Source organism: Patagioenas fasciata, chromosome Z (assembly GCF_037038585.1).
Source record: "Patagioenas fasciata isolate bPatFas1 chromosome Z, bPatFas1.hap1, whole genome shotgun sequence".
NCBI classification, from domain to species: Eukaryota; Metazoa; Chordata; class Aves; order Columbiformes; family Columbidae; genus Patagioenas; species Patagioenas fasciata.
Window position 1 is genome coordinate 70,014,522 of NC_092560.1, and position 26,349 is coordinate 70,040,870.

The window sequence follows — 26,349 nt, forward strand, 5'->3', positions numbered from 1 at the left end:
AAAGCACAGACAGTTGTCATATCCATGCAGTCTCCTGAGGCATTTATATATTCATCCTTGGGTTTGTTCTGGCAGCCTGAAATTTTTGGTAGTAGGAAAACAATAGGTACGTACAATTCCACTTCTTTACAAACTTCCTAGAGTAGAAGACTAGATAGTTGCTGAATTGTGACTCCCTGCTTATCCAGTTATAACACCAAAATAATGTTGTTCTTACCACAGAATCGAGATCTAAACTTCAACACTGAGCAGATATTAGTCTCCTGATGGTTTCTGACAGTAATGTTGTTAGCAGCCTTGGGTCAAAAAAGAAAAACGGGTGGAGTCCATAACTGTTAAAGGAAAAAAATTTTAAATATTGCTTAGCTATGAAGATGCTCTTAATTATTTCTTGCACACTGAAGAACTGGAAAAGCTTTCTCATGCCCATAACACACTCTCTCTCAAATTTAGTGGTAGAAGATGATGAAGATGATTTCCCTACAATGCGTTCAGATGGGGATTTTTTACATAACAGTAACAGCAGCAAGGAAAAATGTAAGTGTGTATCTGCTTTTCATGATTCTCTAAGTTATTCTCAATTCGTACAAATATTAACGCAAGCTTGTCAAGCTGGAATTTCCTATTATGTGTCCAAAGCAGTCTTCACTGCAAAATTCTGTTGAAACAACTGCATCATTCAGATATTGGGAACTGAGATTTGTAAGGGGTAATTGAAGTTTCTCTTGCAAGTGTTACTTGCTTTAGGAGTGTGGTGGAGCATGATGCTTTCCCATGAGGTATGTTCCAGTATAGTTTTTCCAGGTTCTATGGCTATGTAATGGTTAAGTGAACACTGTTACTGATTCTCACTCATCATAATTTTAACACTTCAAAAAAGTGTCTTTTCCATTGTTATGATGAACAGTATTCTGATCTTTATTCTTATCTTAAATGATCTAGTTATCATATGCACTGCATCCATGCAGTAAATATGAAGAGCTCGTGCCAGTCTTTCTGTTCTAGAAATCTGGTACTTCTGGCCTGGCAGAAGTTGTGCATGCATTTAAGATCTATTTGCATTCTTTTTAAACTTTCTCTTGTTTCCTGACTGAAGTATTTTAGTATTTACATTCTCTAGATCTTGACAGTTCAGTTGGTCATAAGGTATTTCTAAGACTTCGATTCACAAAACTTTGAAGTTGCACTACGTCTGGTTTCAAATCTGATGGAATCCCCCAAAGTACTCACCAAAAGTGCTTTTAAAAATGTGAAGACTTTCATCAAGGACCTGGAAAACATAATGGGCAAAATAAGCCTTTTCTGTGTCTCCTGTTTTCTTTTTAGTTGGCTGTTGTCCCAATGTGTTACATCTTTCCTTGCTGGATTTAAGTACTCTTTCTAGATTATAGCCAAAGCTGTTAGGAGGAAGGAGGAAAGGAAATGGAAGGAGCTTTCAGCATGCTTCCAGAATTAATTGTATGAGGAGATTTATTTTTTTTTTCCATTATATAAAAGTGCTGGCTCTACTGAGGATTAATTGTAATGCTGATTTCAAAGGTTAAGTGATGTATAACTCTGAAGTTTTGAATAAATCTTTCTTGCCTCTTATCACCAAAGATAAGCAAGCTTGCAATGCTCACCTGTAAGCAAGTGCAAAGTTCCACTAACCCTACTGTCAGTACAGAAGTGTACATTTTTTTTGAGGACTGTTAAGTCACAACAAATTTCAGAAAACTGAAAAAGCCTTTTTAAAAAAATGTTAAGTGAGAACTTAATTTTATTGCATGATTCATTTTGAAAGAGATGTCTTTGTCAAACTTAATTTTTGTAGGATCATGTAGGAGTTTCAGCTTAATTTACCTTTAGAACATTTCTACGTATCTACCATCTTCTGATGTATCTGCTATATATATATACACACATACGATATGGGGAATGTCATTAGGAAAGTCTATATTTTTAGTACATCTGGTCATCTTAGAATACTTAAATGCAAAGTGTCTGCATTTTTTGATCACCTGTTTAACAGAAATTTGATAACCTTATTCTTCTTGTAAAATGTTCTGTATCAAGTCTTTGGGAACTTAATGCTAAGAAATCGCCATGTATTGTGGGTGCCTGTATATAACTCACTTGCTGTAACTCACTACAGAAGATGCTTTCTGCAGCCCCTTGCTTTTTGCAGAACTTCTAATTCCAGTTATGGTTCCTGAATCCATTAAATTTACTCTCGATCAATTATTTCTATGAAAAGCTTTATCTCCATTTTAGTTTTTCTGTGCCTCAGTTTGATTTCTAAGGGCTAAATCCACTAAATATTTAGTAGCAAAGTGCTACAGAGCTTGATTAGAAAAACTGGAGTCTGTGACCTAAAGTGGAATCCTAAGTGATGCAGTGGGGGAAGTAAATGTCTCAGGTTGAGACAGCCATACCTGTGCATTGGGCAGAAAGCTACTCAGACCAACTGATAAGAGATTTATCCTCAGCTTCACCCTTTTCTAAAGCTTAGCCTCAGAGCAGCTGTTAAGATTCTTTGGTTTCTTAAATTTCAGGTTCCCTAAGGAGGTTGTGGCAAGGTGGGTGTTGGTCTCTTTTCCCAAGTACACAAGTGACAGAATGAGAGGAAAGGGCCTCAAGTTGAACCAGGGGAGGTTTAGATGGGAAAAATTTCTTCACAGAAGGGGTTGCCAGAGGCTGGAACAGGCTGCCCAGGGAGTTTGTTGAGTCACCATCCCTGGAGGTGTTTAAAAGATGTGTGGATGAGGTTCTTAGAAATGTGGTTTAGTGGTGGACTTGGCAGCCTTAGGTTTATGTTTGGGCTCGGTGATCTTAAAAGGTCTTTTCCAAACTAATTGATTCTGTGACTCTATAAGTCTCTATATAGTCCTGGAGGTACTGGAACAATCTTTTTAACTATAGTTGATAAGTGGTTGCCAGTTTATTCTGGGGCTGTTCTGGAGTCAGCACTCAAGGAAGTGAGGAGCATGGGTTCAACCTCTTCTTTAGCCTGCTAGGAAAAGGAGTGTTTGAACCTCCTGTTCAGACTACCAGTGCACCAATTTAATGCTCAGATCATCAGATTTAAGACTGTCTTAAGGGACCATATTCACATTGTCTTTTGAAATTTGTTCCCTTCTGCACCTTCTCTGGGTGGGAGGAAAAAGTTAACATGACTGTAGAGGTTTGTGTACTGCTTTGAAGAAGACATTTTGGATAGGGAGGCTTTTTCTTTTCTGTGTTCTCTAGGACCACTGAAAAGGTGGGAAGAGTATTATAAAGCTCTTTGAATGTACTGGACACTTTTCCATTGAAAAGTCTGTTAACTGAAACAATGATCATTTGTATGAAACAAGGAGGAGTCTGGCTGATGCATGTTTATCCATTGGGATCTTATATTCAAAGAATGTAGAATCTTAATCAGGAAGTCTTCCCATCCATCTGCACAGGAAAATGGTCGTATTTGGATTTAAATTATGTAAGAATAGGGAAAGCAGGTGAAACCTACTCTTGAAGACAAAATGTGGTTTCGTACTGGAACTATAAAGATGGGGGTCAGTACTGGGGCCAATATTATTCAATATATTCATTAATGATTTAGACGAGGGAATTGAGTGTACTATCAGCAAGTTTGCTGATGACACTAAGCTGGGAGGAGTGGCTGACACGCCAGAAGGCTGTGCTGCCATCCAGCGGGACCTGGACAGGCTGGAGAGTTGGGCGGGGGATAATCTGATGGAATTTAACAAGGGAAAGTGTAGAGTCCTGCATCTGGGCAGGAACAATCCCAAGTTCCAGTATAGGTTGGGGCATGACCTATTAGAGAGCAGTGTAGGGGAAAGGGACCTGGGGGTCCTGGTGGACAACAGGATGACCATGAGCCAGCACTGTGCCCTTGTGGCCAGGAAGGCCAATGGCATCCTGGGGTGTATTACAAGGGGGGTGGTCAGTAGATCGAGAGAGGTCCTCCTTCCCCTCTACTCCGCCCTGGTGAGACCCCATCTGGAATATTGTGTTCAGTTCTGGGCCCCTCAGTTCAAGAAGGACAGGGAACTGCTGGAGAGGGTCCAGCGTAGGGCAACAAAGATGATTAAGGGAGTGGAGCATCTCCCTTATGAAGAAAGGCTGAGGGAGCTGGGGCTCTTTAGTTTGGAGAAGAGGAGACTGAGGGGTGACCTTATTAATGTTTATAAATATATAAAGGGTGAGTGCCATGAGGATGGAGTCAGGCTCTTCTCAGTGGCAAACAATGATAGGACAAGGGGCAATGGGATCAAGCTGGAACACAAGAGGTTCCACTTAAATTTGAGAAAGAACTTCTTCTCAGTGAGGGTAACAGAGCACTGGAACAGGCTACCCAGGGAGGTTGTGGAGTCTCCTTCCCTGGAGACATTCAAAGCCCGCCTGGACACATTCCTGTGCGACCTCACCTAGGCGTTCCTGCTCCAGCGGGGGGATTGGACTAGATGATCTTTTGAGGTCCCTTCCAATCCCAAACATACTGTGATACTGTGATACTGTGATACTGTGATACTGTGATACTGTGAAATGGTACAGAGGCTGAAGAAGATAAATTTGGTGTAAGAAATGATGGCATTTATGCTGGATTTTTGTGCTTTGAATGAAGGAAGAATATTCACCAATGTATTGCTGAAATAATGGGGTTGTTCTTAGAGGAAACCTGATATTGATTTTTCTGCCATCCACAAAAGATCAACAACAATAGGTGCCAGTAAATGGGTCATGCACCTGAACATGTCTTTTTCACTTATAATTAATTTAGTGACATAAGTTATGGTGGTATAAAATGGAAAAGATAAAAGCACTTCTTTTTGCTTACTGTCTTTAAAATAATTTTCTGTTTCACTGGAGAAGATAATTGATCAAACACGGATGTTTGGGATATCTGGCAAAGTGTTACAAACACAGTCATGGGAACAGGAAGGGAAAACTAACCTATCCTAACAAACATGGAGATGCAGGAGGGAAGGACTAAAGAGCTATTGAAGGCTAATGCATGATATGAAGAATCCTTTATATGAAAGGCTAGATAAAACAAATCAGAAATAAAGCAAAATGCTTGAAAGAAAGTATAATTAGAATGGAACCACTTGGAAGATGTTGAGATTGAAGTTAAAGTAGGAGAAAAATCATGCTGCTGCTTTTTCCAGTTGGCTGCGTGTAGTTTGATCACTAAATTAGAAAAGCAGAGGCAATTGTAAGAACACTTTCCTATTAGCCTTTACCTTGAACTGTGTAGATCTCCCGATGCGAGACTTCATTTTGAAAAACTTGGTCTTGCAGATGACATTGAAAAGTGTTAAAAAGTAATAATATGTTGAGGCTCTTCAAATAGAAAAAAAATCTCTTGACAAATACTTCTAATCTGCTCAAGCCCAACTGTTACTGAGACGGGGCTTGAGGTCATGTTCTGATGTGTTCCAGGAAGACACATGTCTCCTGTGATTAGGAGTGAATCAAAATACTCCCGTCCATCATTAAGGAAACTCTTGAGTGGTCATCTCTTCAAAGAAACAGGTTTTGCATCTTCCCACAACAAGTTTATTGGGTTTTAAGTTTTGGGTTGGTTTTGTTTTGTTTCCAGAATTATAATGGCTGAAAGGAGATAAGCCAGCTCTGCATGTGTCACTGCTACTTTGAGACTAGCCATTAAAGACTGACTTAGAATATATGATGATTGAAACTGTATGGTCATGAGCTGTTGGTGAGACCTGAAGATATCCAGGAACAAAGGCTGGCATTTTTCCAGGAAATGAGGCTGCATTGCCATATCTCCCTAGAAATTTACAGTAGAGATTTTTGCTGTGACTTTATAGTGTTGCAGCCAGTGGTAGTTTCATCAGCACATCTAGCGTGTTGCATAATTAAGAGAGAAAAATCACATCTATAAGCATTATAGCTGTACTGGTGAGCCTGCATGCGAACACGGTCTGCACCAGCAGGACAAATTATGAGTATAAACTGTATTTTTCAGTTGTGAAGTGTTATGGGTAGAGCTCTTGTTGTGTGATTTTCATTATTCTCTGTTAATCCACTGCATCGCCTCCTTAACAGCCTATAGCACTGTGTCTCAACCTCCTCCGTGTTCTCTCTGCAGCTGTGGATGGAGAGCTTCTCTGCTCACTATTTTTTCTGAAGCAGATTTTTCCTGCTCTTACTTTCCTTTTTTTTTCCTCTAGCCCACATCATCTTTAGCTTTTAGGGAGTATTCTTGATTAACATGAAACAAAAAAATAAGCTGTATTCTACCATAGTACATATGCTTATTGAGCTATTTGAAGTAGTGTGTATTCTGTAATCATCTGTTTGAAAAATAGTTTGATTCCTTCTGAAAGAAGGGTGTATAAAACCTCCAGAGACTAAAACCATTGCTTAAAACCATGAGACAATTGCTTTCTGTTCCTGAAGTGCAGATACTGTGCTCTGCCATTAGCCAACAGCAATTGCATTTCTCTTCCCTACAAGAACTGAGCTGCTTGAAAGCTCTGCTTTGCCCTTGCAGAGAGGTATTGCATAAACTTACCCAAATATTTATTTGTGCTTTTAAAACCAGAACAGTGGCATGTTGACGAACTGACAGACTTGGAGGGGTGAGGGGGAAGCAATATCCAGCTGGGTGATAAGTCATTCGCTCGCCTCATGGCATAGCAGGAGTTACTTCAACTTGCTGGGCTCAGTCAGCTTTAACATGGGTGTTCCTTCTGCTTTCTAATATTTTCTGACATTAATGTGTAGTGTTTGATTTGTTATTATGTCAACCTACATATGAGTTTGACATATAATAGGCACTTTTTTTTGTCACACATTTTAAGTGCCTTGTTTAAATAGCCTTAGCAACAGATGGCTTGGTTGACAGCACGAAGTAGTTGGAACTGCAAACCCCACAGTACTTAGATAATTCAACAGATTTGATACCTTTTTCTTACATCGTACCTTTTTACGTTGAGGTACTTAAATGTATAATTACCTGCGTAAAGGACCCGTCAATGTTACATTTTTGGGTTCGATTGCATTTTGAAATTGTTCCCTTTTTAGTGCAGTATCAGATGTGTTAGGGTTGCTCTGTGTTAATTAGGCCCAACTTCAAGCTGTCAAACTGCTATTGTTACAAAGTATTACCACTCCCTCCACCCACATGATTTGCAGAGTGCAGAGTAATACAGCATTACAAGCAGACTTGAAATACAGTATAACAAGATGATGCTGAAGCGATCGTGTTCCTTGTTTGGAATCTCTTTTCTTATTCTGTGGTTAGCTGAGAATTATTAGTACTTTTTGATTTTTAAACTAAGCTTCTAGGCTGTCTGTTTGCTTCAAACAGTTGTAATATAAAGCGTACTTATAAAATGCATGTTTGAGTTCGAGGCAGCTATCAGTGTATGATTCATGTTTGTTTTTAGTGTTTCCGCATGTGACACCCAAAGGAATTAATGGCATAGACTTCAAAGGAGAAGCTATAACTTTCAAGGCAACTACTGCTGGAATCCTTGCCACACTCTCTCATTGTATTGAACTCATGGTAAAACGTGAAGAAAGCTGGCAAAAAAGGCTAGATAAGGTAAGATAATTTTTCTTCTACTTTTGTTGAAAAAAATATTCTTTAGCTTGAAATTGAAATTTCAGATGAGCTGTTAACACTTTTTATTCCAGATATTGCTTTTATTTTTTTATTCCAGCTATTGCTTTTCTTTTCATTTACAGCATTTAGTAATTTTAGGTGCTTTCCTTATTACTCCTATAAAATGTGGATCTCATCCTGACTGGTAATATAGTAACATTATTCATTGTAGTCTTTTCCCAGTCTTTGTTCAGATAGTATTCCTATATTTTTATATGTATAGAGAACCTGACAGCATTTCATAGTAATAAGTGTATTTCTTGAAGTCTTCTAAACAAGACCTAATTATCCATGCTTGCAAAATTATGTGCAAATCTCTTATATATTTTGATTGTTGTAAGAGATGGTGGTGACAATAATAAGGAGAACCACCGGTTCTAACTTTGTGTCTTTTTAAGATACAATTATCTCTCTCTCCTTCAGGAGACTGGAGAGATTAAGTCATGTTTTATACTAACTAGTTAAATTTTTTAGGTGTGTGGTGTTGGAATATCTGTTATTCTAATGCCATTGTTGGTTCATGCTAAGTCTACTCAACCAGTGCAGTGTCTTGTCTTAGAAGATGGGCTGGAGACATGGTTGGGTTGTACTTCAGGCTTTGATTTCTAGAATCCTGAAATTACTGTCTGGTGCCCTGTGTAGTCCTCTAGTGGTTGTTTCTTGTATTTCATTTAACATGTTTCCGTGTCATGTGTATCACACTTTATATCTTACTCCACATGTTTTAGTGGTGCACAATTCAAAGAATGAACACATTCGGACAAAATACATCCATGTTTGAATCCTTGCCTCTGTCTCCTGGGTCATCTTTGTCCATATGTCAAAGACCTGGCCCTGTCTAACTGTATTGCAGTTTCCGTCAACACTTACTTACTGCTTCATCTATTCATCTTCCTCCAGCTACTGTTGGAGGAATTGCAGTAGATCCAAGACTCGAAGCTTATTCATAGGATCTTTGGGTAACTCAGGTTGGACTAGGGACCTCAAGAGATCTCTCTCTCTCTAACCTACTGCTTTGAGGAATGACATTTTGACATCAGACTGGGTTGCTTAGGGCTTTATCAAGTCTGATTTTAAGTCTCCAAGACTGGAGCCTGCATAACTTTTCTGGGCAGCCTGTTCTGCTCCCCAGCTGTTGTTATAGTGAGAAAATGCTTCCTTATATTAAGCTGGAGCAACTCTTAGCCCAGTATCTGCCTATTGTTTTTCATCCTTCTACTGTAGACTTCTGTGAAGAGTCTGGCTCAGTTTCTTTTTGAATTCCGTGGCGTTATTGGAAGGCTAATATTAGGTCCTCCCACAAAAGCCTTCTCTTCTCCAGGCTGAGCAAACACAGTTCGCTTTTGCTGATCAGACTTTGCTTAGAGCATGGATGAAGTGAATATTTCTTGTCCCTAGGTTAGTAGATGTTAATACAGAATAATGTGTTAATATAGAATTTGGATTTGTTTAGATTAGGTATTTCACTTTTTTCCTTCATCTGTGGACTGACTTTAAAGCAGTTTTTTAGCTGCAAGTGATTAAAAACTTCAAACTTAAATTTCATTTTGGGTCTCATGTGACTGATACAGCATGAGTAAGTGTATTTTAACAGGAGTCACAGGCTTATTTGGATTCTTTTTCGATAAACTAAAATAGCAAAACCTTCTAAAAACTTGGAGATTTTAAGTTGCTCTGCTGTGGTAGATTTGCAACTTTTTTAAAGTCACGTTTTCAGTTAAATTTTCTGGGATTTACAGCATGGTCATGGTAAAGTAATTCTGATTTGAAATAATTACTTTTAATTGGTATTTCTCTAATTGCTATGCTTTTGGAAGAGGAGATTTCTGTTGAATAAATTAATGCAGAGCTGTGGTGGGCTAGTCTTGGCTAGCAGCCAAATGCCCACCCAGCTGCTCAACACCCCTCCAGCAGGATTATTTGGAAAAATAAGATGAGAAAGCTCGTAGGTGAGGAGATTGCTCACTGGTTCTTCTTGTGGCAGAATGTTCTTGACTTGGGGAAAACCAACTTGTCACTAGTTTAAAATAGATCTAGTTCATTGGAAACAAAATTACAAGCACTAAACCAGCTTTATTGCTCCCTTTCCCAAGCTCAACTTCACTCCCTCATTGCAGGCCCCTCTGCCTGCTGCTCGCTCACCCCACGCAGTGCTGGGTGAGGAATGGGGGATTGCAGACAGTCCAAAATGCTTCATCTCTGTCACTCCTTCCTCCTCACAGTTTTTCCCCTGCTCCAGTGCTGGTCGTCTCCATGGGTGGGTGGCAGTCCTCTGGGAAAAATCTGCTGTAGTGTGGGTCCTCCATGGGATAAGACTTCTTCAGAAAATGTCCATCTGTCCTGCTGTGGGGTCCTCCATGGGTTGCAGTGTGGATATGTTCTCTGCCTTGGAGCTGTTCCTCCTCCTCTTCTGGCTGTGGCATCTCCTCTGTTTCTCACTTGCTGTTCCCCCTTTCTCCCTGGGGTACTTTTTTGCTGTTAAATACGTTTTCAGAGAGGTGCACACACATGGTGGATGGGCTCAGTTGTGTCCTGCTGTGGATCTGTCTTGGAGTGGGCTAGAACTACCTGTGGCTGACACGGGGCAGCCCCCGGTCTCCTCCCACAGAGACCACCCCTGCAGTCACCCAGGACCAGCACCCTGGCACCTATACCCTTAAATACAGCAGTTGACTGCATTCAGACTTCTGCAACACTATTCCACTTCAGTTGTAGAGCTGATTTTGTTTCTGTTTTGTCTTGTTTTAATGGTTAAACATGGCTTTATAGGAGCATCTACTGTTATGGGCCTGAGCAAAAAAACTGTCTGTCTGCTAAGCAGATGTGGGAGGAGAATGGTGTCGCTCTTTACTTTTGGTTTTCTTGGATAGATGTGTGAACTGCTCTGAAAAGGAAGTGGATATTGTGAGATAATGAAGTTAAGAATACCATCTCTAAGAGAGATTAGAGAGGAAAATTACATGAAATTGGGCAGCTGTTTGTGTTTATGTTCTAGCTGGGAGAATTTTAGAGCTTTGTAAATCTGTGCAGTGCCTGTAAAAGACCATCTAGCGAGAACTGAAAGGGACAGGATCAAGTTTGTCATTTTGCGTGTCAGCACATTCATGCGACTGGTTCTGCATTGTGCAGGTTTGTCACAGGAGGAAAGAGATCTCTGTCAGTGGCTAAAATTGACGAGTGTTTCACAAGTGATACAAGTACAGCTGCAATCCAGTTCACTCTCTTCTCCAGCCTCGTCACTCCACTAGCTTCAGAACTGCTTTTTACTTAACAGCAGCACACAAAGTCATTAGTAAGAGTCCCACTGCCTCACAAATATGTAGAACCTCCATCTTGTAGAGGGCTAACTTAGCCTAAAGATGCAAGACAGATTTATGTCTGTTGAACTGGAAACAAATATGTTTCAAAATTATAGCTGTCCTAAGAATTTTCTTGTATTAAAAAAGCTCAAATTCAGTAGACTTTGTTGAATCTGGAAGTGACCACACTTTGACTAGACATGAGTACAGTGTTATGAAGTATCTTTCTCTATAACCCCCTCATTTTTTTGTAAATAAAAGAAACTGTTTGAAATCACATTCTGAAGGTTGGACACTATTTGTAAACCTTTGAAAACCAATTATTATAAAAAACATTTTAATTTTTAAGGAGGCTGAGAAAATAATGTGCTTAATCATTGTAATTTTAGAATTCTGTATTTAGTTTTCTGTTAGCAAAAGAGTCAGATGGACAGAATAAATTAATACAAAAGCATGTACTGTTATACAAACGTAATTTTCTTTATAGTTTTGCTTTCAACCTTTTACTCTTCACTGTTAAGACATTTTTATTTTTCCAGTTCATTATTTTTCAGCATGAGCCCCTTGAATGCATTTTAAAATAGACTTTTCCTAAAATGGATAAACAAGGAAAGGATTTAATCTTTACTGTTTGGTCCACTGTTTTATTTGCAACAAGATCTGTGTGATGATGCTTTTCTTGTTGTCTTGACTACAGCAATGTTTCTCTATTCTTGCTTTCTCTGGCCTTACTAGTTGTTAATGAGCAAACTTATATTCTGAACATTAAATTTTACCTTAACATGTTTAGATTGCTTATTTTGTTCACCTTCGATAATTTTAACTTAAATGTCATACTAAATTTTACAGGGTTTTAATAAACCAGTAAATTTTTTGCTATGCAGTCAAACAGTTTCCCAGTTTCTGCCTTATTTGTTGTTGTTGCCAAGAGAAGCTGGAAAATTTGCAGAGTTGTCTTTTGACACATGAATTATCAGTAATCTGCAGATTGAAGTACACAAAGTGTGGGGATTTGTGGTAAGCAGGCGGAGGAACTGGGGGGGCATTTTGCTTGTTTTTTTATTCCAGGTATTCGGCAATGAAGCTTCTATGATTTCTCTCAATGACTTATACTCAAGTCAGGCTTTATGCATCTTCAGGACTCTCCAGTTACTTTCAAAAACAATAAGCATGCAAAATTTTGTGAAACATGTTAGCAGTTGTTGCCTCTTAGTGATAGTTTCAGAAGGCAAAAGCCAGCATTCACAGGTAAAGACAATACTGTCTTCGTCCTAGTGCTGCTTTTTTTCCTAGGAATTTTTGTGTGGAAAACTATGCTACTTTGTTTTGTGTTGAAACTGTTGCTTTACTTTTCAAACTTTTCTTTAGAACTTGGAAAATTACTTTCAGAGTGAATGTTACCACCAAATTTCCAGTTCATAAACTTAGCATTTCAGTGTTGCTTAAGGGTTTTCCACTGAATCTTTAAAGTTCAAATTGAATAATTATATCTGCAAGAAATAATGTGTGGTGTCCAGTTGTCACCCATGAGACTTTTTTCCACCTGAAGTGATTCTGAAAAGGGACAGAAAAACTTATGTGTTGACGTTGAATTCTGCAAGAATTTCAGAAGTATTCGTAGCTTTTTCACTGCGAATGTCTGACAGTATGTAGAATTTACTGGGTAAATATTAGGCTTAATCTGATTCTGGGATTACTACTTTCTTATTCAAAATATACAACGAGAAAGATAGGTATCATCAGTGGCTCTACTACAGTCACATACCTATTACGGGAGAATGATGTTGTTAGTCTCTGCTTGGAGTTCGCAAGATGATTCACATTGATCCTATGCCAGATAATTATAGATACAAATTTACATGCTGTGACTCATTAGTATCTCACTACATTCAACAAGTTAGCTTTTTAGCAGTCTTACTTTTCAGCCTTTGATCACTGCCCAAGCATCGGTGTCAAGATTTATGTAAACAGTCAGTCAGATATGAAGTCTGACCCTCAGTGAACCATGAATAGCTATGCTTAAACTAGGTACCAGTTTTTGCTTGCTGATCTAGTTTCTTCCACACGACTTAAAGAAGGTATCCTCAAGGTAGCTGATTCCCCAAGCTTTTTATTATATATGCATGTGTATGGGTACATATAATGCATGTATGCAAATAAATTCAGAAATTCAGCTGCTTTGCAATTGTTACTTGGAAAAAAATACACTTGTCATTCAGTTTATTGGTAGGTTGTCTATTATCGGTCAATTCATTCTCACTGCATCAAATGATGATGTAATTTTCAGGAGGTAGAGAAAAGGAGAAGATTGGAGGAAGCATACAAAAATGCTGTGACAGAACTGAAGAAAAAGTCCCACTTTGGAGGGCCAGACTATGAGGTACAATTCTGCTTTTGAAATCTTTAAAAACATGGTGACTTTTAAAGATTGGTTTGTTTCTCAAATCAGGGAAGGGCTGTGTAAATGCAGGTGTTTGGGTTGTGCAAGTGTGTTCATGCTGCTTTTATTTTTGCACCTTGGAAACTGAAACTCTATGAAGAATCTGTCTTCAATTTTTTGAGAACAGAAGTGTACTTTCACCTCAGGCTTCCATATTCTGCTTTTGCCTAAAGCATTTTGCTTACAGGTATTTCTGTTGCTTTTTGATTATTTTTCTTGTACATTTGATCCCGCTTATATGCAATAGTTTTGTACTTTCCTTGTTTAATGGTTCAGCTCTCTAGATACGTAAAGCAAATATGAAAACCCTGACTACAGAGGCAGTCCTAGTATGTGAAGTTTAACCTGAATTGCTTTTTAACTTGTCAGTGCCTTTTGAAATTACATGTTGACAAATTCAGTTATTTTTTTTAGGTTCCTTTCATCTATTAAGTTGCATATTTCAGCAGCTTCCTCCTCAGTGAGATAATTAAATTCCAGGGGTTGGACTTGACGATCTCTGAGGTCTTTTCCAATCCAGTTGATTCTGTGATTCTAAGATGCTTAGACCACTTTTTCAAGAATAACGAAAGCTAATGCACTTATAATGAAGTTTCATAGTTTTTAAGAACTTGACTCTTTCATGTACATTAATCAAACACATTTCTACTTAAAAATCTTAGCCTGAGAAATAGCCTTGAGATATTTTGAAAAATACTTGAGCCTAGGTTCTCTGCTGTGACTGAGGCATACACTGTAAAAGGAGATGGATAGGAAGCTGGACTTTGTCTACCTGGTTAGGAACTCAGCTGCTTCTCCCAGCTATCTCTGTTGTATTTTTTTGAAATTTGAAGGACCAACTTGTTTTACAGTACAATTAAAGTAGTAAACCTAGTCATCTGAAATTACCATGTTACTTAGTAGACTTGTTTTTTAATAGTTGACTCTACGTGCTGTTCAGTGTTAAACTGCTATTTCCAAGAATTTTCAATACAGATCCGTGGAATTTTGTCGTCTTTTGTTGTGTTTTGAGCACATATCTGAATCTACCCTCAGGCACTGTAATACATGGAAGGAGTCTGACTATTATGTTAATATGTGTATTTTACTGACACACTGTAAACATTTCTAAGAGAAGATATATGTTAATTAGAACCTATATCTGATGTCAAAGCATATTGACACTGTTACTCGGTTTCCTGGGTTTTTTTTCTTCTTTATACAACTATCTCGAAACTCTATTTAGAGGGAGTAACTTTCTTTTAACAAGTACGGTTTTCAGAGGAGTTGTAGTCTAAAAATATTGGTGAAAATATTTGAGGAAAATTTGCTTCCCATCAATTATATGCATAATATATAAATATGTATTTCTATTATTAAACTTAAGTGGAATTCTCATATTTCCAAGATTTTGAACCAATCTTATTTCTTGTGCTCTAGGAGGGTCCTAATAGTCTGATTAATGAAGAAGAATTCTTTGATGCTGTTGAAGCTGCTCTCGATAGACAGGATAAAATGGAAGAACAGGTATTAATACTTGGAAAATGTCTTAATGATGGGCACTTCATGGGAGACTTCTGTGATTTAAGCTCAGTCCTGGGGTGCATGTCCTGAAGCTCTAGATGTTTTATTCTGACACTCATGAAGGGAATTACCCTACTTTTTTTTTTTTTTTTTTTTGTTACAGTTAAATATTTTTGTTTAACACTGATTTTGAGAAAGTGACTTCACAGCTTACGTAGAAATGGATAGTATAAGTGTTAAGCCAATTTAATGTCTCTAGTTTCTAATACCTAAATAAGTGTCCTGTATAAAACTTACCTTTGTATGTAACTGTTGCTGTGTACAAATAGCAATATCAAACACTGCAGCTATTTCTCGAAACCTAATTATTGCTCTGAAGTTTCTTTTAACTCTAGCATTATGTAGAACAGGAAGGAACTAGTTCTGTTGGGTTTTGGTTATATTTTAAAGTTCTGTTGGCTCAGGCTACTTCTCTAATTTATTGAATACACTTCAGTGACAAGGATCAAAAAGGGATAAAATGCATGTGAGGAGACGTATACAATATAAGAACATATAGCAGTATATTAAATGAGAGGGAATAACAAAGTGGTGTATCCTTTGTCTTAGAAGTGTCCAGGCTTATGAATATAGTGAATATGTGATTTGGTTAAAAATTAAAAGACTTTGTATTGGGCATATAGTACCTAGCAGAGTTTACCTATGTTGGGATCTCCAAGCATAGAGGAAGAGTTTTGAGTGACTGTCGTGCTACTACATGGATCCTTAACGCTGCCCATCTATTTTCTTTAACTCAGAAATACACCTTGAAGTATAGATTAATTCAGTCTTCAAGCCCATTCACTTACTGAGAATTCCAGCAGGATGACAGCTTCATGTTTGTCATGGGCAGCATTAGTCGTCGTAGCCACTGTGTAGACTGAGGATGACTCACTCTTGTTTCATTGTCCACACAGTAGCAGCTGACTACTAATAATTAAACTTATTTTGTTGCAGTCCCAAAGTGAAAAGGTCAGATTACACTGGCCAACATCCTTACCTTCTGGAGATTCATATTCTGCTGTGGGGACTCATCGATTTGTCCAAAAGGTATGGTATTTCTCATGATCCCCTCTGAATAATGAGCCAACCTATGGTATTTCTATATAATATTTTGTAGGACTAGGTGAGATTTTTTTTTCCTAGCTGTTTCTAGTAACTTTCAATGTTTTATTCATTTTCAGTTGAAGGAGGACTGCTTTCCTGTCTTGGCTCAAATATACTGATTTGAATGCCCATTTAGAATACTACTGACTTTTATCAGGCTTGTCAGATAATTAAGGAAAAATCACAACTTACTAACCTCAATTTAAGATACCTTCACCGAAGTTCATTGAATTGGTTTTATTTTTAAGAAAGTTATTTTGTATAAGGATCAGTTTTTTTAGTGTTACTGGAAACACTATGCTCCTCTCAGGGCTACACTGGGAGCATAATACATAATAGGTGCATGAAATCAGCATTTGCTGCTGTGCTTGCTGCTTATGGTGCTTTTGTTTTTCTTTTCTTCATTAGCTTGTGCTTGCAAGTTGGTACTGAATGCTCTGTTGTGCCTTTGTTCTGATTACTTGGTTTTTTCTTTGTCTGTCTCTGGTAGCCCTATAGTCGCTCTTCCTCCATGTCTTCCATTGATCTAGTCAGTGCCTCTGATGATGTTCACAGATTCAGCGCCCAGGTACTGTATTAATGTGTAGAGTGGGGGTTGCATATCTTTGCTGTATTTCATCCTCTTCTCTAGAACCTGGGTTTTTTGTTACGTAAATCACTGCTTGCTTTAAACTAGTATGTTGAGACAAACAAAAGAGTTCTCTATTTCTCTACTAAATGGTTGTCTTTTTACATTCTGCTTGCATGCATATCACTTGTGCAGAGGCCCAAATCTTGTGAAACTGTTGGATTTAATTCAGTAGCTTTAATAGAAGTACCTACAATTTGAAAATTTTGCATTTCTGATTATAATAAAAGTAGAATAACACCTGTGTAGTGTAGGATGGAGATGATCTTTGCTTCAAATTGAATAGCTTTTCTTGCTTGTAAGGAAAGGTTTGATTTTTGTCTTTAACATTTGTTCATGACAGTAAAATATTAAATATTAAGGTTCTGCAACTACTTTCATTGCTGAAAGTTCATAAAGTATGTTGTTGACAAAGAGTGTGTGTATGAGAACTTTTACTGAAGAGTTTCAATATATTCAATTATTCTTCAGAAAATAAATCTGATGTCTTGAATATGTCAATGTAGTCATAGTGACATATTCCAGTAATGTGCAAAATTACTTTGGGTGATTTTCTCTGTATGTCATAGTTCAGAGTAGAATCACATAGGTGAGTTCATGTATTTGCTCTTTAGTCTCAAAAAAAGTTGGTCAAACATGGCATTCATGACACTACTTTCCTCTTGCTGTGGTCCATATATGACTGTGAATATGGAGCATCCTTCTTGGATCTGTTATTTTGGAGTTTTTTGAAATTATTAAGTAATACTGCAAACAACCTGTTTTTTCAAAGAGAAGGAATGGATTTTCTCTTTATTAACAGAGCCTGGAATTATACCACCTGCAGACCTTACTACCAGCTTTATGAGCAGGACCCAAAAACTGAAGGACTTACTCACTGGACTGGAATCCCAGCAGTTGTCTTGACATTTTGCAGTCAGTTTATTTCTGAAATTTGAACTTAAGACAAGGCAAAACATATGCAGGTCATATTTTACAAAACTGATAGGCTCATCTACTGGTACTCCAATAGTAAACTTAGTTTTCAAGTACATTTTTGTTTGGAAGGAGGAAGGGGGATGAAGTAATAGAAGTAATAGAAAGCAAATTTGATTCCAAAGATAGGAACTTGTGGTCTGTCAGGCTGTAGGTATGTATGTAGTTCAATGTAAGGGAAATTCATAGTTTCTAAAATATGTGGGCATCCTCATTTTCACCTCATTTATGCCTATGATAATGTTTGTGCATTTATATGATAAACCTGAGTATTAGAGCACTGGTGTGCACCGTTTGAAAGCAAATCTGAGGTGGATCAGGTCCCTGTCACAGTAGCACAAATAAGGATAAGGATCAAACAGACTGGAGTCAAGTTGTTGCTCTTTTCGGCTGCTGTGTGGGTTATATTATGTAGAAGTTAATACCGACTGCCTTCCAATGCAATATTAAATTAGTGGGCTTACTACAGAAAGTATTTATTTGCTTCTGAATTTATAGAAAACTAGTCTTCTGGCTCCCCAGATATTTTCCCCAGAACAACTTTTTGTCAGATGAAACCAGTCCACCTGCTTTGGAACTTCATTGCTACTGAGCAAGCAGGTGAAAGATGACTGAGAGAATGAAAAGCAGCACACCTTTTGGTGGCAACCTGCTCTGGACCTTATTAATATATGAAATTGTCCTCTGTTCCCAGGCAGAGGATTTGGCTTTTGGAAAGGCAAGCTAATATCCTGATTCTGAATAAATGTGACTTGTTCCTGGACTTCATTGATATGAAGAGAATTTTGGTATCAGTAAAAGGTCAAGTACAAACTTGCAGCTTTGTTTTTAAGACTGAGAAGTATAAACACGTATTCTGATGAGAGCTGGTTCTTCAGTGTGCCCATACAAAGGCATTGATCTGTCTCTGCCAGTTGAGTGGGAGGTTGTGGGTGTAATGCTGTGAATGTTTTGCAGATCACTTTCTTTTAAAGGGCCATCAGATTTAAAATAGATTGAGCTGTTCTGGGGGCCTTTAAAGTGAAGAACTTCCCACTTAATAATGTTCAGACCAAGGCTGCATGGCATGCAGGTTGCAGACCATTCCTGTAGTCTGCCAGGACCCCAGAGGTAAAAGTGTGGCCTCTCCAGTGACAAAGTGGCTGTGAATCTTGGATCTGTGGCTCTGAAATAGGTGCAGGTTGATGGATTGTGACCAGAGTGTAGATTATGTACAGTTTGGACAGGTAGCGTGCACAAGGCAGTTGTAGGCACTGCAATTCGTTAGTGAAGCAGAAAAAGGAACTCTAAGATTACACTTCTGTGGGTGCCTCCTTCTCTTCTTTCCTTGCTGTGCCCCTCATCCCTCTGCATTTAGCATAAAGCAAAAAGCAGCAAAACACCAAAGAAAACATTTAAAAGCTAGCTTGGTCCTTAACAGTTTAGGAACTAGGGGAGAAGAGACATAGGGACCTGAAGGTGTTGCAGGTAAATGCTGGGAGCATGGCGAGGATTCCTTTTTGAAATAAGTGTGATCTAGAGCTAGTAAGTTGAATATTTAGCCCACAGCCTTACCTGGTTTGGATTGTACTGTCATTGTTTCCCTGGCGGGGGGGGTGGGGGTGGGGAGAAAAGTATTCTTTAATTTTGCTTTCCACTTGTTGTACTACTTGCTCAAATGTAAGTTATTTTATATGCATACTAGGCTTCATGTTTTTTATATGTTGTGAAAAAACATGGGTCCAGGCTATTAATCCTGTGCATTTCTAAGGCTAATCTTTGGTCAATTAACTAACCTTTGCTTGTATTGCCTTCTTTTTTTTAAAAAAAAAAAAAAAGGTGTTCTGGTAGTTCAGGAAAATAGTGTCAATCACATGGGCTTATTTGCTGTACAAGTTTTAGTAGGCATCTACCTTTTGGGTGGAAAGAAGTTATTAAAGTGTTTCCAGTACTTGTAAACATTACACATCAATAGATACCTTACATTTTTGCTTCTTTTTTTTATTTGAAGGAGAGTGGGATTTCAAAGGGGTTTAGGAACTAAAGAAACATAAGATTGTAGATTTCAAATAAAACTCCATTTCCTGTCCCAGCACCCATTTTCATGCACATCACATGGAATTAAAAAATGAGATGTTCACATAGCTTGATAAAAAATTATAAAACATTTGGCCTTTCGGAAACGCATGCAGATGTTTAGCTAAATAATTTTTAAATTAGTATTTTATAGTAGTAGTGAATCTGTATCATCATTTTTTTTAATGTAAGCATTTCTATTCTTTTTTTTTATAGCTGGCAACTGTGCAAAGATGCCAATGAAACAGAGTAGGCATGCTTTGCTCATGACTGTTTCCTTCACTGCTTTTCCAATATGACTTTTGATATGCCTTTAGTTTTTCAGAGCTTGTCTGTCTTTGCCCCATCCCCCTCACCTTTGCACAACTTTTTAAATGGTCCTCAGTGAATATCTTGCAGCACATTGTAATTCTATTTAGAGATACCTGAAGTAAGTTCCTATATGCTGAAACAAATCTGTCTTAGGTAGAAATAGTTTTGACAGTTCACAGGTGCAAAGAAAGGATAAAAGAACCCAGAAAGGATAAAAGTACCCAGAAAGAATGAAGCTAGAAGTTGAATCAAGATTTTGGCTTTTGTTTTTGAAGGGCAGAATTATCTGCTTGTTCTTAACCTGTAATAGAAAGCCGTTGTCCAAATTTGGCTCCTGCACAGGACTTGCAGCTTCCAGTACTGTAAAATCTCTGCCCAAGAAGATGAAAAGAATGAGTAAAAATACGTATTTTTTTTCTTTCCAAGGTGGAAGAGATGGTACAAAACCATATGACATATTCCTTGCAAGATGTAGGAGGAGATGCCAATTGGCAGCTAGTGGTAGAAGAGGGAGAAATGAAGGTAAGCTTTTGGGTTTTTGTTTATTTGATATAAGATGATATGCTATGAAGACAGATGCTTTCAGTCCGGTGGACTTGGCAGAGTTTGGTTCATGGTTGGACTCAATGATCATAAGGGTCTTTTCCAACCTCAGTGATTGTGTGGTTCTCTGGGAATACTGTCACTCAGCAAGTTATGCTGTTAAAACTTCTGAGAATAGCATTGTTTAAGTTAGGACTGGAGTGCACAAGAGCTAATGGCTTCTAATATACTGATTCATACAAAATCCTGGGTAACTCTTGCAGTAGCTTTGTGTTTGTAGAATCCATTCTCATTCTCTCCTATTTGAAACTTCGTATCAAAATGATGTGTAAATTCAATGTATGAAAATGTTACAGAGTAGCAAGCTACTGGTCAGCTGCTTTACTGTGTTTGTATGGATCCTTGTGCATAGTGGTAAATAAAGTAGCTTCATTGTTTTTTGAAGTAGATATTCTTAAAATATTGGTGTTTTAATGTGAGCTGCTGTATAAGAATGTCTGCATTTGTAGTTGCCAGAGAACACTAATACGAGAAATTATTCATGTGTTAAGTTTTCTAGGTAAGTGGGTTTTTTTAAAAAAACCTGATGACATTTTGAACAATTAAAGAGTTTTCACAATTTCTATTCTACATTTCTTTTTGTTGTGCTACAGGTATACAGAAGAGAGGTGGAAGAGAATGGAATAGTTTTAGATCCTTTGAAAGCAACCCATGCTGTTAAAGGCGTAACAGGGCATGAAGTTTGCCACTACTTCTGGAATGTTGATGTTCGTAATGACTGGGAAAGTAAGGAATTGATTCTTAAGCTCTGCATGTTTATAAGCAAAGCTGTTGTTTATAACATTGACCTAATATTTATGCTTGTTTACTGATTGATTTTTCTCCCTCCTTTCCTCTTTTAGCAACAATTGAAAATTTCCATGTTGTGGAAAATTTAGCTGATAATGCAATCATCATTTACCAGACACATAAGGTAATAAAACTGTAGCTGTATGCGTATGTTACTGATAGAGTCTGGGCATATGTGTTCTAATGTTATTCTGTAATATTTCAACAGCTTAACAACTTAAGATACTGTTCAACAGTTTATTAAACTGCAACTTTGTCAGTTCTTCAGACTTGTCTTGATAGCATAATGGGTTGTGCATGTGTCTGATAGAGCTTGTAATAACAAATGTGGACTGGTTTTAATCTCTAAATACATCACTGCCAGCAAGGTAAGAGCCATGTGAAATAAACTGAAGCCATAAATGAACACTGACTACAAAGAAGAAACGTGTACCACCGTATTGTATCTTTTGTCACAATAATGCAAGCTACTGTTGACCACAATTAGTTGACATACACATTTGCATTATGAAGTGGTGTAATTGCTGGTACATTTGTTCTTGTAACTTCTTTGTTTCCCCACACCCCCCCCCCAGCCAGTTCTATTTTAAATATACTAAAATGTTCATTTTAATTAGAACCCAAAAAGTGTAACTTAAAGGTTAAAAAAAATGGGAATGAGATGTACAGATTAATCTTTTATCTTGCATGATTCCTAGTATTAGTATACGCAAATATTAGACCAAATATTTGTCTTCGATATTTTTATGATTAATGGGGTTACCTTAAATCTTGTTTAACAGAGGACTTGTGATTTTGAGCGAGACAGTTGTGTAAAACTGTATGGTGGTGTGGTAAAAGCTAGACTTTTTTCCCCTATTGAGTGTCAGGAAAATGACTTTTATATATTTTCTTATTTTATCAGACATTTTGCTTCTGAAACTTCCTCTTAGATAATATCAGTTTACCACATTGGTCTTACTGAAGTAGAAGCTTTTTGAAATAGCATTTGCTTTAAATATTTCTCTCACCCTCTCTCTCTCTGGAGACTTAAGTAACTGTAGACACATCTGTTAATACTGAACCACTAGTTCAGTTTGCAGCTTACAAGTATTAACTACAATGTAAACCTGAGGCTGAGTGTACAGGAGGGGAACTACTTCTTCCTGTTTGCATACTGAAAAAGTCACTGCAGCTTGACTTTTTGCATTTCAAAGTCCTTAAACTTTTGCCTTACATTTTTAAAGATGAAGTGTAGCCATATAACCTGATACACATCTGTCTAGCAACCATGTTCTGTTTCAGTTTTGAAAATGAAATTACTAACTTGAAGAAACTTTTACTTAAATAACAGGACTGACCTGGTTTGCCTTGCTTGTTTTTCTCCTTTATCTAAGGATAGTAAGTACTTAATTTGCAAAACTGGAAAAGTTTATATTCAGATGTTTCTCTGCAGAGGGTGTGGCCAGCTTCTCAAAGGGATGTGCTGTATTTATCTGCCATCAGAAAGATACCAGCCTTCAGTGAAAATGATCCTGAAACGTGGATTGTGTGCAATTTCTCTGTGGAACATGACAGTGCTCCTGTAAGCAGTGTGTTCATTCTATCAAGTTCTGCTTTTAAGATAACATGTTTTGGTTGTGTAGTAATGTGGGGGGTTATGCAAAAATACAGTTTATGAAAACCAGGTGATATAATCACCTGATGGAGAGGTCCTGAGCCAAAAACTTTTTTTTGCCTTATCTCAACAGTTGGCAGATCTCAGGTGTTAAAGCAGAATGGAAGGAAAATTTGTGGAATTGAGGTTATTTTGTATGGAATCAAATCAATAACTCTTCAGTATTATCAGATATAGGAGTAGGCTTGTATAATTGTAGATATTGAATCTGTTAAACCTCCATCTTACACAGTTCTGCCTTGGTTCTGTCAGATAGTAGCAATTATTGTTTTCTTTGGAGTATTTATCTGCTCATTGCTATGCCATAGCGTGCTTACAAGGGAATAGTTATTAACTGATATATGTAAATGCTGATACGTTATTCTTTAAATATTTTTTTACTGATTTGTCACAATAATTGAAGTAATTCGCTTGTAATATATATTAAGCAAGAGAAACCTGTGATTCGGGCATTTTAGTTTTATGCTTTCCCTGTTCACTGACATTCATGTTACATACTGATGGAATACTAACTCTCAGAAACAGAGTTTCTGGAATGTCTTGTAGTAAATGAAAATGCTGGCAGTCAAGTATGCTGAAAAAAAAATTTACTTTGAGTCTTACAAATGTTTCATTTCTTGGCAGCTGAACAATCGCTGTGTCCGTGCCAAAATAAATGTTGCTATGATTTGTCAGACATTAGTAAGCCCACCAGAGGGGAACAAGGAAATAAGCAGGGACAACATCCTATGCAAGATTACATATGTAGCTAATGGTAAGTCTAAAATTTTTCAGTATCATATTCATGATATATGCTAATTCTGGGGAGCTGAATACTGGGAAAAAAAGCTTCATGCAGCTTTCTGTTAAATTTATATATAGCATCACACTTGTGGTCTGTGTGTTCAAAAAGACTCGAATTAATGTGGTACAGGAATCAGTGGGATCATTCATTGCGTGGCTTTCTGGGAGCAGTTAATGGAAGTGGTATGTAGCTCAGTCCGAAGTACAGAACCTTGGGGTGGAGGAGGGAGGGCAGAAGGAATGTCTGCCACCGGCATGACAGCATAGGTTTTCATTTCAGTAATATTATGGGTTTTTTTCATGTATTGCTGTAATTTTTTTTTCCAGAGTCATCTTGTTAGGCTGAAAAGCTCCTGATAGTGAAGATACAGTTCTTACTCTCAGTGTTATGGAGGAGTGAATACATTTTGTGTGGAGATGTTTGCAAGCTGTATAATCTAGTCTCATAACTTTTTAAATTTATTTTTAACTGGTAGAATTCTTCACATTGACTGAAAAGTTATCAAAACCAAACTGTATTGTTACTGTACCCAGTGTTTAGCACTGTATTGTAGTATTTGAGCTACATACTTATTAGCTGCAGCTACAGAACTCTTCTGGAGTAGCTCACTTGCATATTACTTTTAACAAACAATTACATGCCTTACTGAAGAGTCAACAGTCTGAAAAATCGGTACACTAAATCTGTACCATGTAGAAGTGATGTAGTTTGTATTAAATCCTGTACAAATAATACTATATGGTGTTAAACTCTAGGGTAAGCTGCTTTCTTTCCTTTTTAGAAGTTTCCCAATTACTTAAAATACATTGTCATTGATAAATTCTGAACTATGATTATATGGGAAGTGGCAGCTTTTTCAGCAAAATACTTGCCCTGTAAATAGAAGCATCTTTTAGAATCAGTTCTAATTTTGTTTGAAGTCCTTTAAAAATAATTTGTAGGACATTGTCTATGTAGCAATTCTTTAGACAAATGCAGAAGTTACTGAAAAAGTTAAGACTGACTTCTGTTTTCTTTGAAATAACAAGTAACTCAAGTCTCTGTTTGTTGGAAGTCCTTAGAGAATATAATCTTCCATTTGAGCATTACCCAAAGACTCACAAAACATCACGTTCAATGTTTTCTAAATAGTGGCATCACAGAACTGGACTGAACATAAGAGTACAAAGTGCTACACTGCAAGGTGTAAGGACATTAAAAAAAAATCTACTGTTATTCTGTTCCATTACTTCAGAAAGAGTTGCAGGACTAATGAACTTAAATTTTATTTTCTAGATCTTTGTAGATGTGCTTGTATTTCAATGTCTTTCTTCCTGCTTGCTTCTAGTGAACCCAGGAGGATGGGCACCAGCATCAGTGTTACGGGCAGTGGCAAAACGAGAATATCCAAAATTCTTGAAGCGTTTTACATCATATGTGCAAGAGAAAACAGCAGGAAAGCCTATTTTATTCTAGTACTAGCAGGTATACATTCATTTTTTTTGTTGTTCTTGATTCATTGTTGTGAATTTAAGCCCAAACAGAAGTATTCGGTCTAGAAATGTCTTACGATTAGCATGAATTCAGTGCTTAGTTTTAATACATGTATGCAATATAGTTTTAAAACATTCATGTAATTTCTGTGTATTATTAGCATGACAAATAAAGGCAGCACAAATTACAAAGTATTAGTTTTTGTAGACTTTCACTAGTTTATCTTGCAGTTTTTTGCATACGTCTGATTTATGTAGAATTATAAAATGATTAAGTATTTTTTTTCTCAGCTATCACAGGCATTTTACACTTGCTCTGAGAAGAATACATACTGAAGTTTCTCTAGAGCTTCACGAGCTTTTAGTATCTTAAATTCTACTTAAGTCCGTATTTAATAGAATATTATGAAGGTCAAAGTATTCTTTTATATTGAGAAAACATTTTTGGTCTAGAATTTTTATTAATGGAACTTTTCTGACAGACCAGTGTCAATTACTGGAGTATTTAAAAGGCTGTGACTTCACTTATTAGCCCTTCTGATGAGCCTAAGAAAGAAAAGGGACTTAGAGATGTTTTCTGAAATCAGTAGATGTATTTTAATGGTATAGATCATTGTGCTAATCTAAAATAATTGAAACATTTAAATTATCGTATGACGTAGAAGAGGATTTCTTGATCACTGTTGGCCTATCTAAATCTGTCAGACATAAGCCTTAGTGCTAAGAAAGGCTTACCTTAATTTTTGTTGATGTAGACTGTTACTATATACTTTGTTATATATAACTGTAGTGTCAAACTATCAAATGCCCTTTGGTAGTTCTGATATTACAGCATGATCTGAAAATGAGTTTTCATCACTTTTTCAGTGCATGACATAGGCTACCTCTGTCTTTGGGTTCTATTTATTATGTCAGACACCAAAAGTCTTAGTTGTTTGATCCATCTGTAACAGATAGCCCTGTAATGATTCACATTTTTAATTGTATATTGCTAGAGAACTAGTGTAGGTGAACCATTAAAGCAAGGCTGTCATGAGCCAACAGTTCAAATGTGATCATAGCAGTGCT

General features: G+C 37.2%; 1 protein-coding gene across 3 annotated transcripts in view; it reads left to right on the top strand.

The window, feature by feature from the left end:
* CERT1 (ceramide transporter 1) overlaps positions 1–26,349 on the top strand; it is an 84,269-nt gene that overhangs the window by 55,244 nt on the left and 2,676 nt on the right. For 2 of the 3 annotated variants that reach the window (XM_065860553.2, XM_065860552.2), the window contains exons 6-17: positions 454–537; positions 7,401–7,558; positions 13,205–13,297; positions 14,777–14,863; positions 15,857–15,949; positions 16,497–16,574; positions 20,403–20,498; positions 21,173–21,305; positions 21,422–21,492; positions 22,804–22,932; positions 23,650–23,779; positions 25,137–25,273. In XM_065860553.2, coding sequence (XP_065716625.1) covers positions 454–537; positions 7,401–7,558; positions 13,205–13,297; positions 14,777–14,863; positions 15,857–15,949; positions 16,497–16,574; positions 20,403–20,498; positions 21,173–21,305; positions 21,422–21,492; positions 22,804–22,932; positions 23,650–23,779; positions 25,137–25,264 — 1,280 coding nt within the window. In that variant the 3' untranslated portion in view covers positions 25,265–25,273. The remainder of the gene's footprint in view (positions 1–453; positions 538–7,400; positions 7,559–13,204; positions 13,298–14,776; positions 14,864–15,856; positions 15,950–16,496; positions 16,575–20,402; positions 20,499–21,172; positions 21,306–21,421; positions 21,493–22,803; positions 22,933–23,649; positions 23,780–25,136; positions 25,274–26,349) is intronic. The other variant, XM_065860554.2, reaches the window with a different exon arrangement.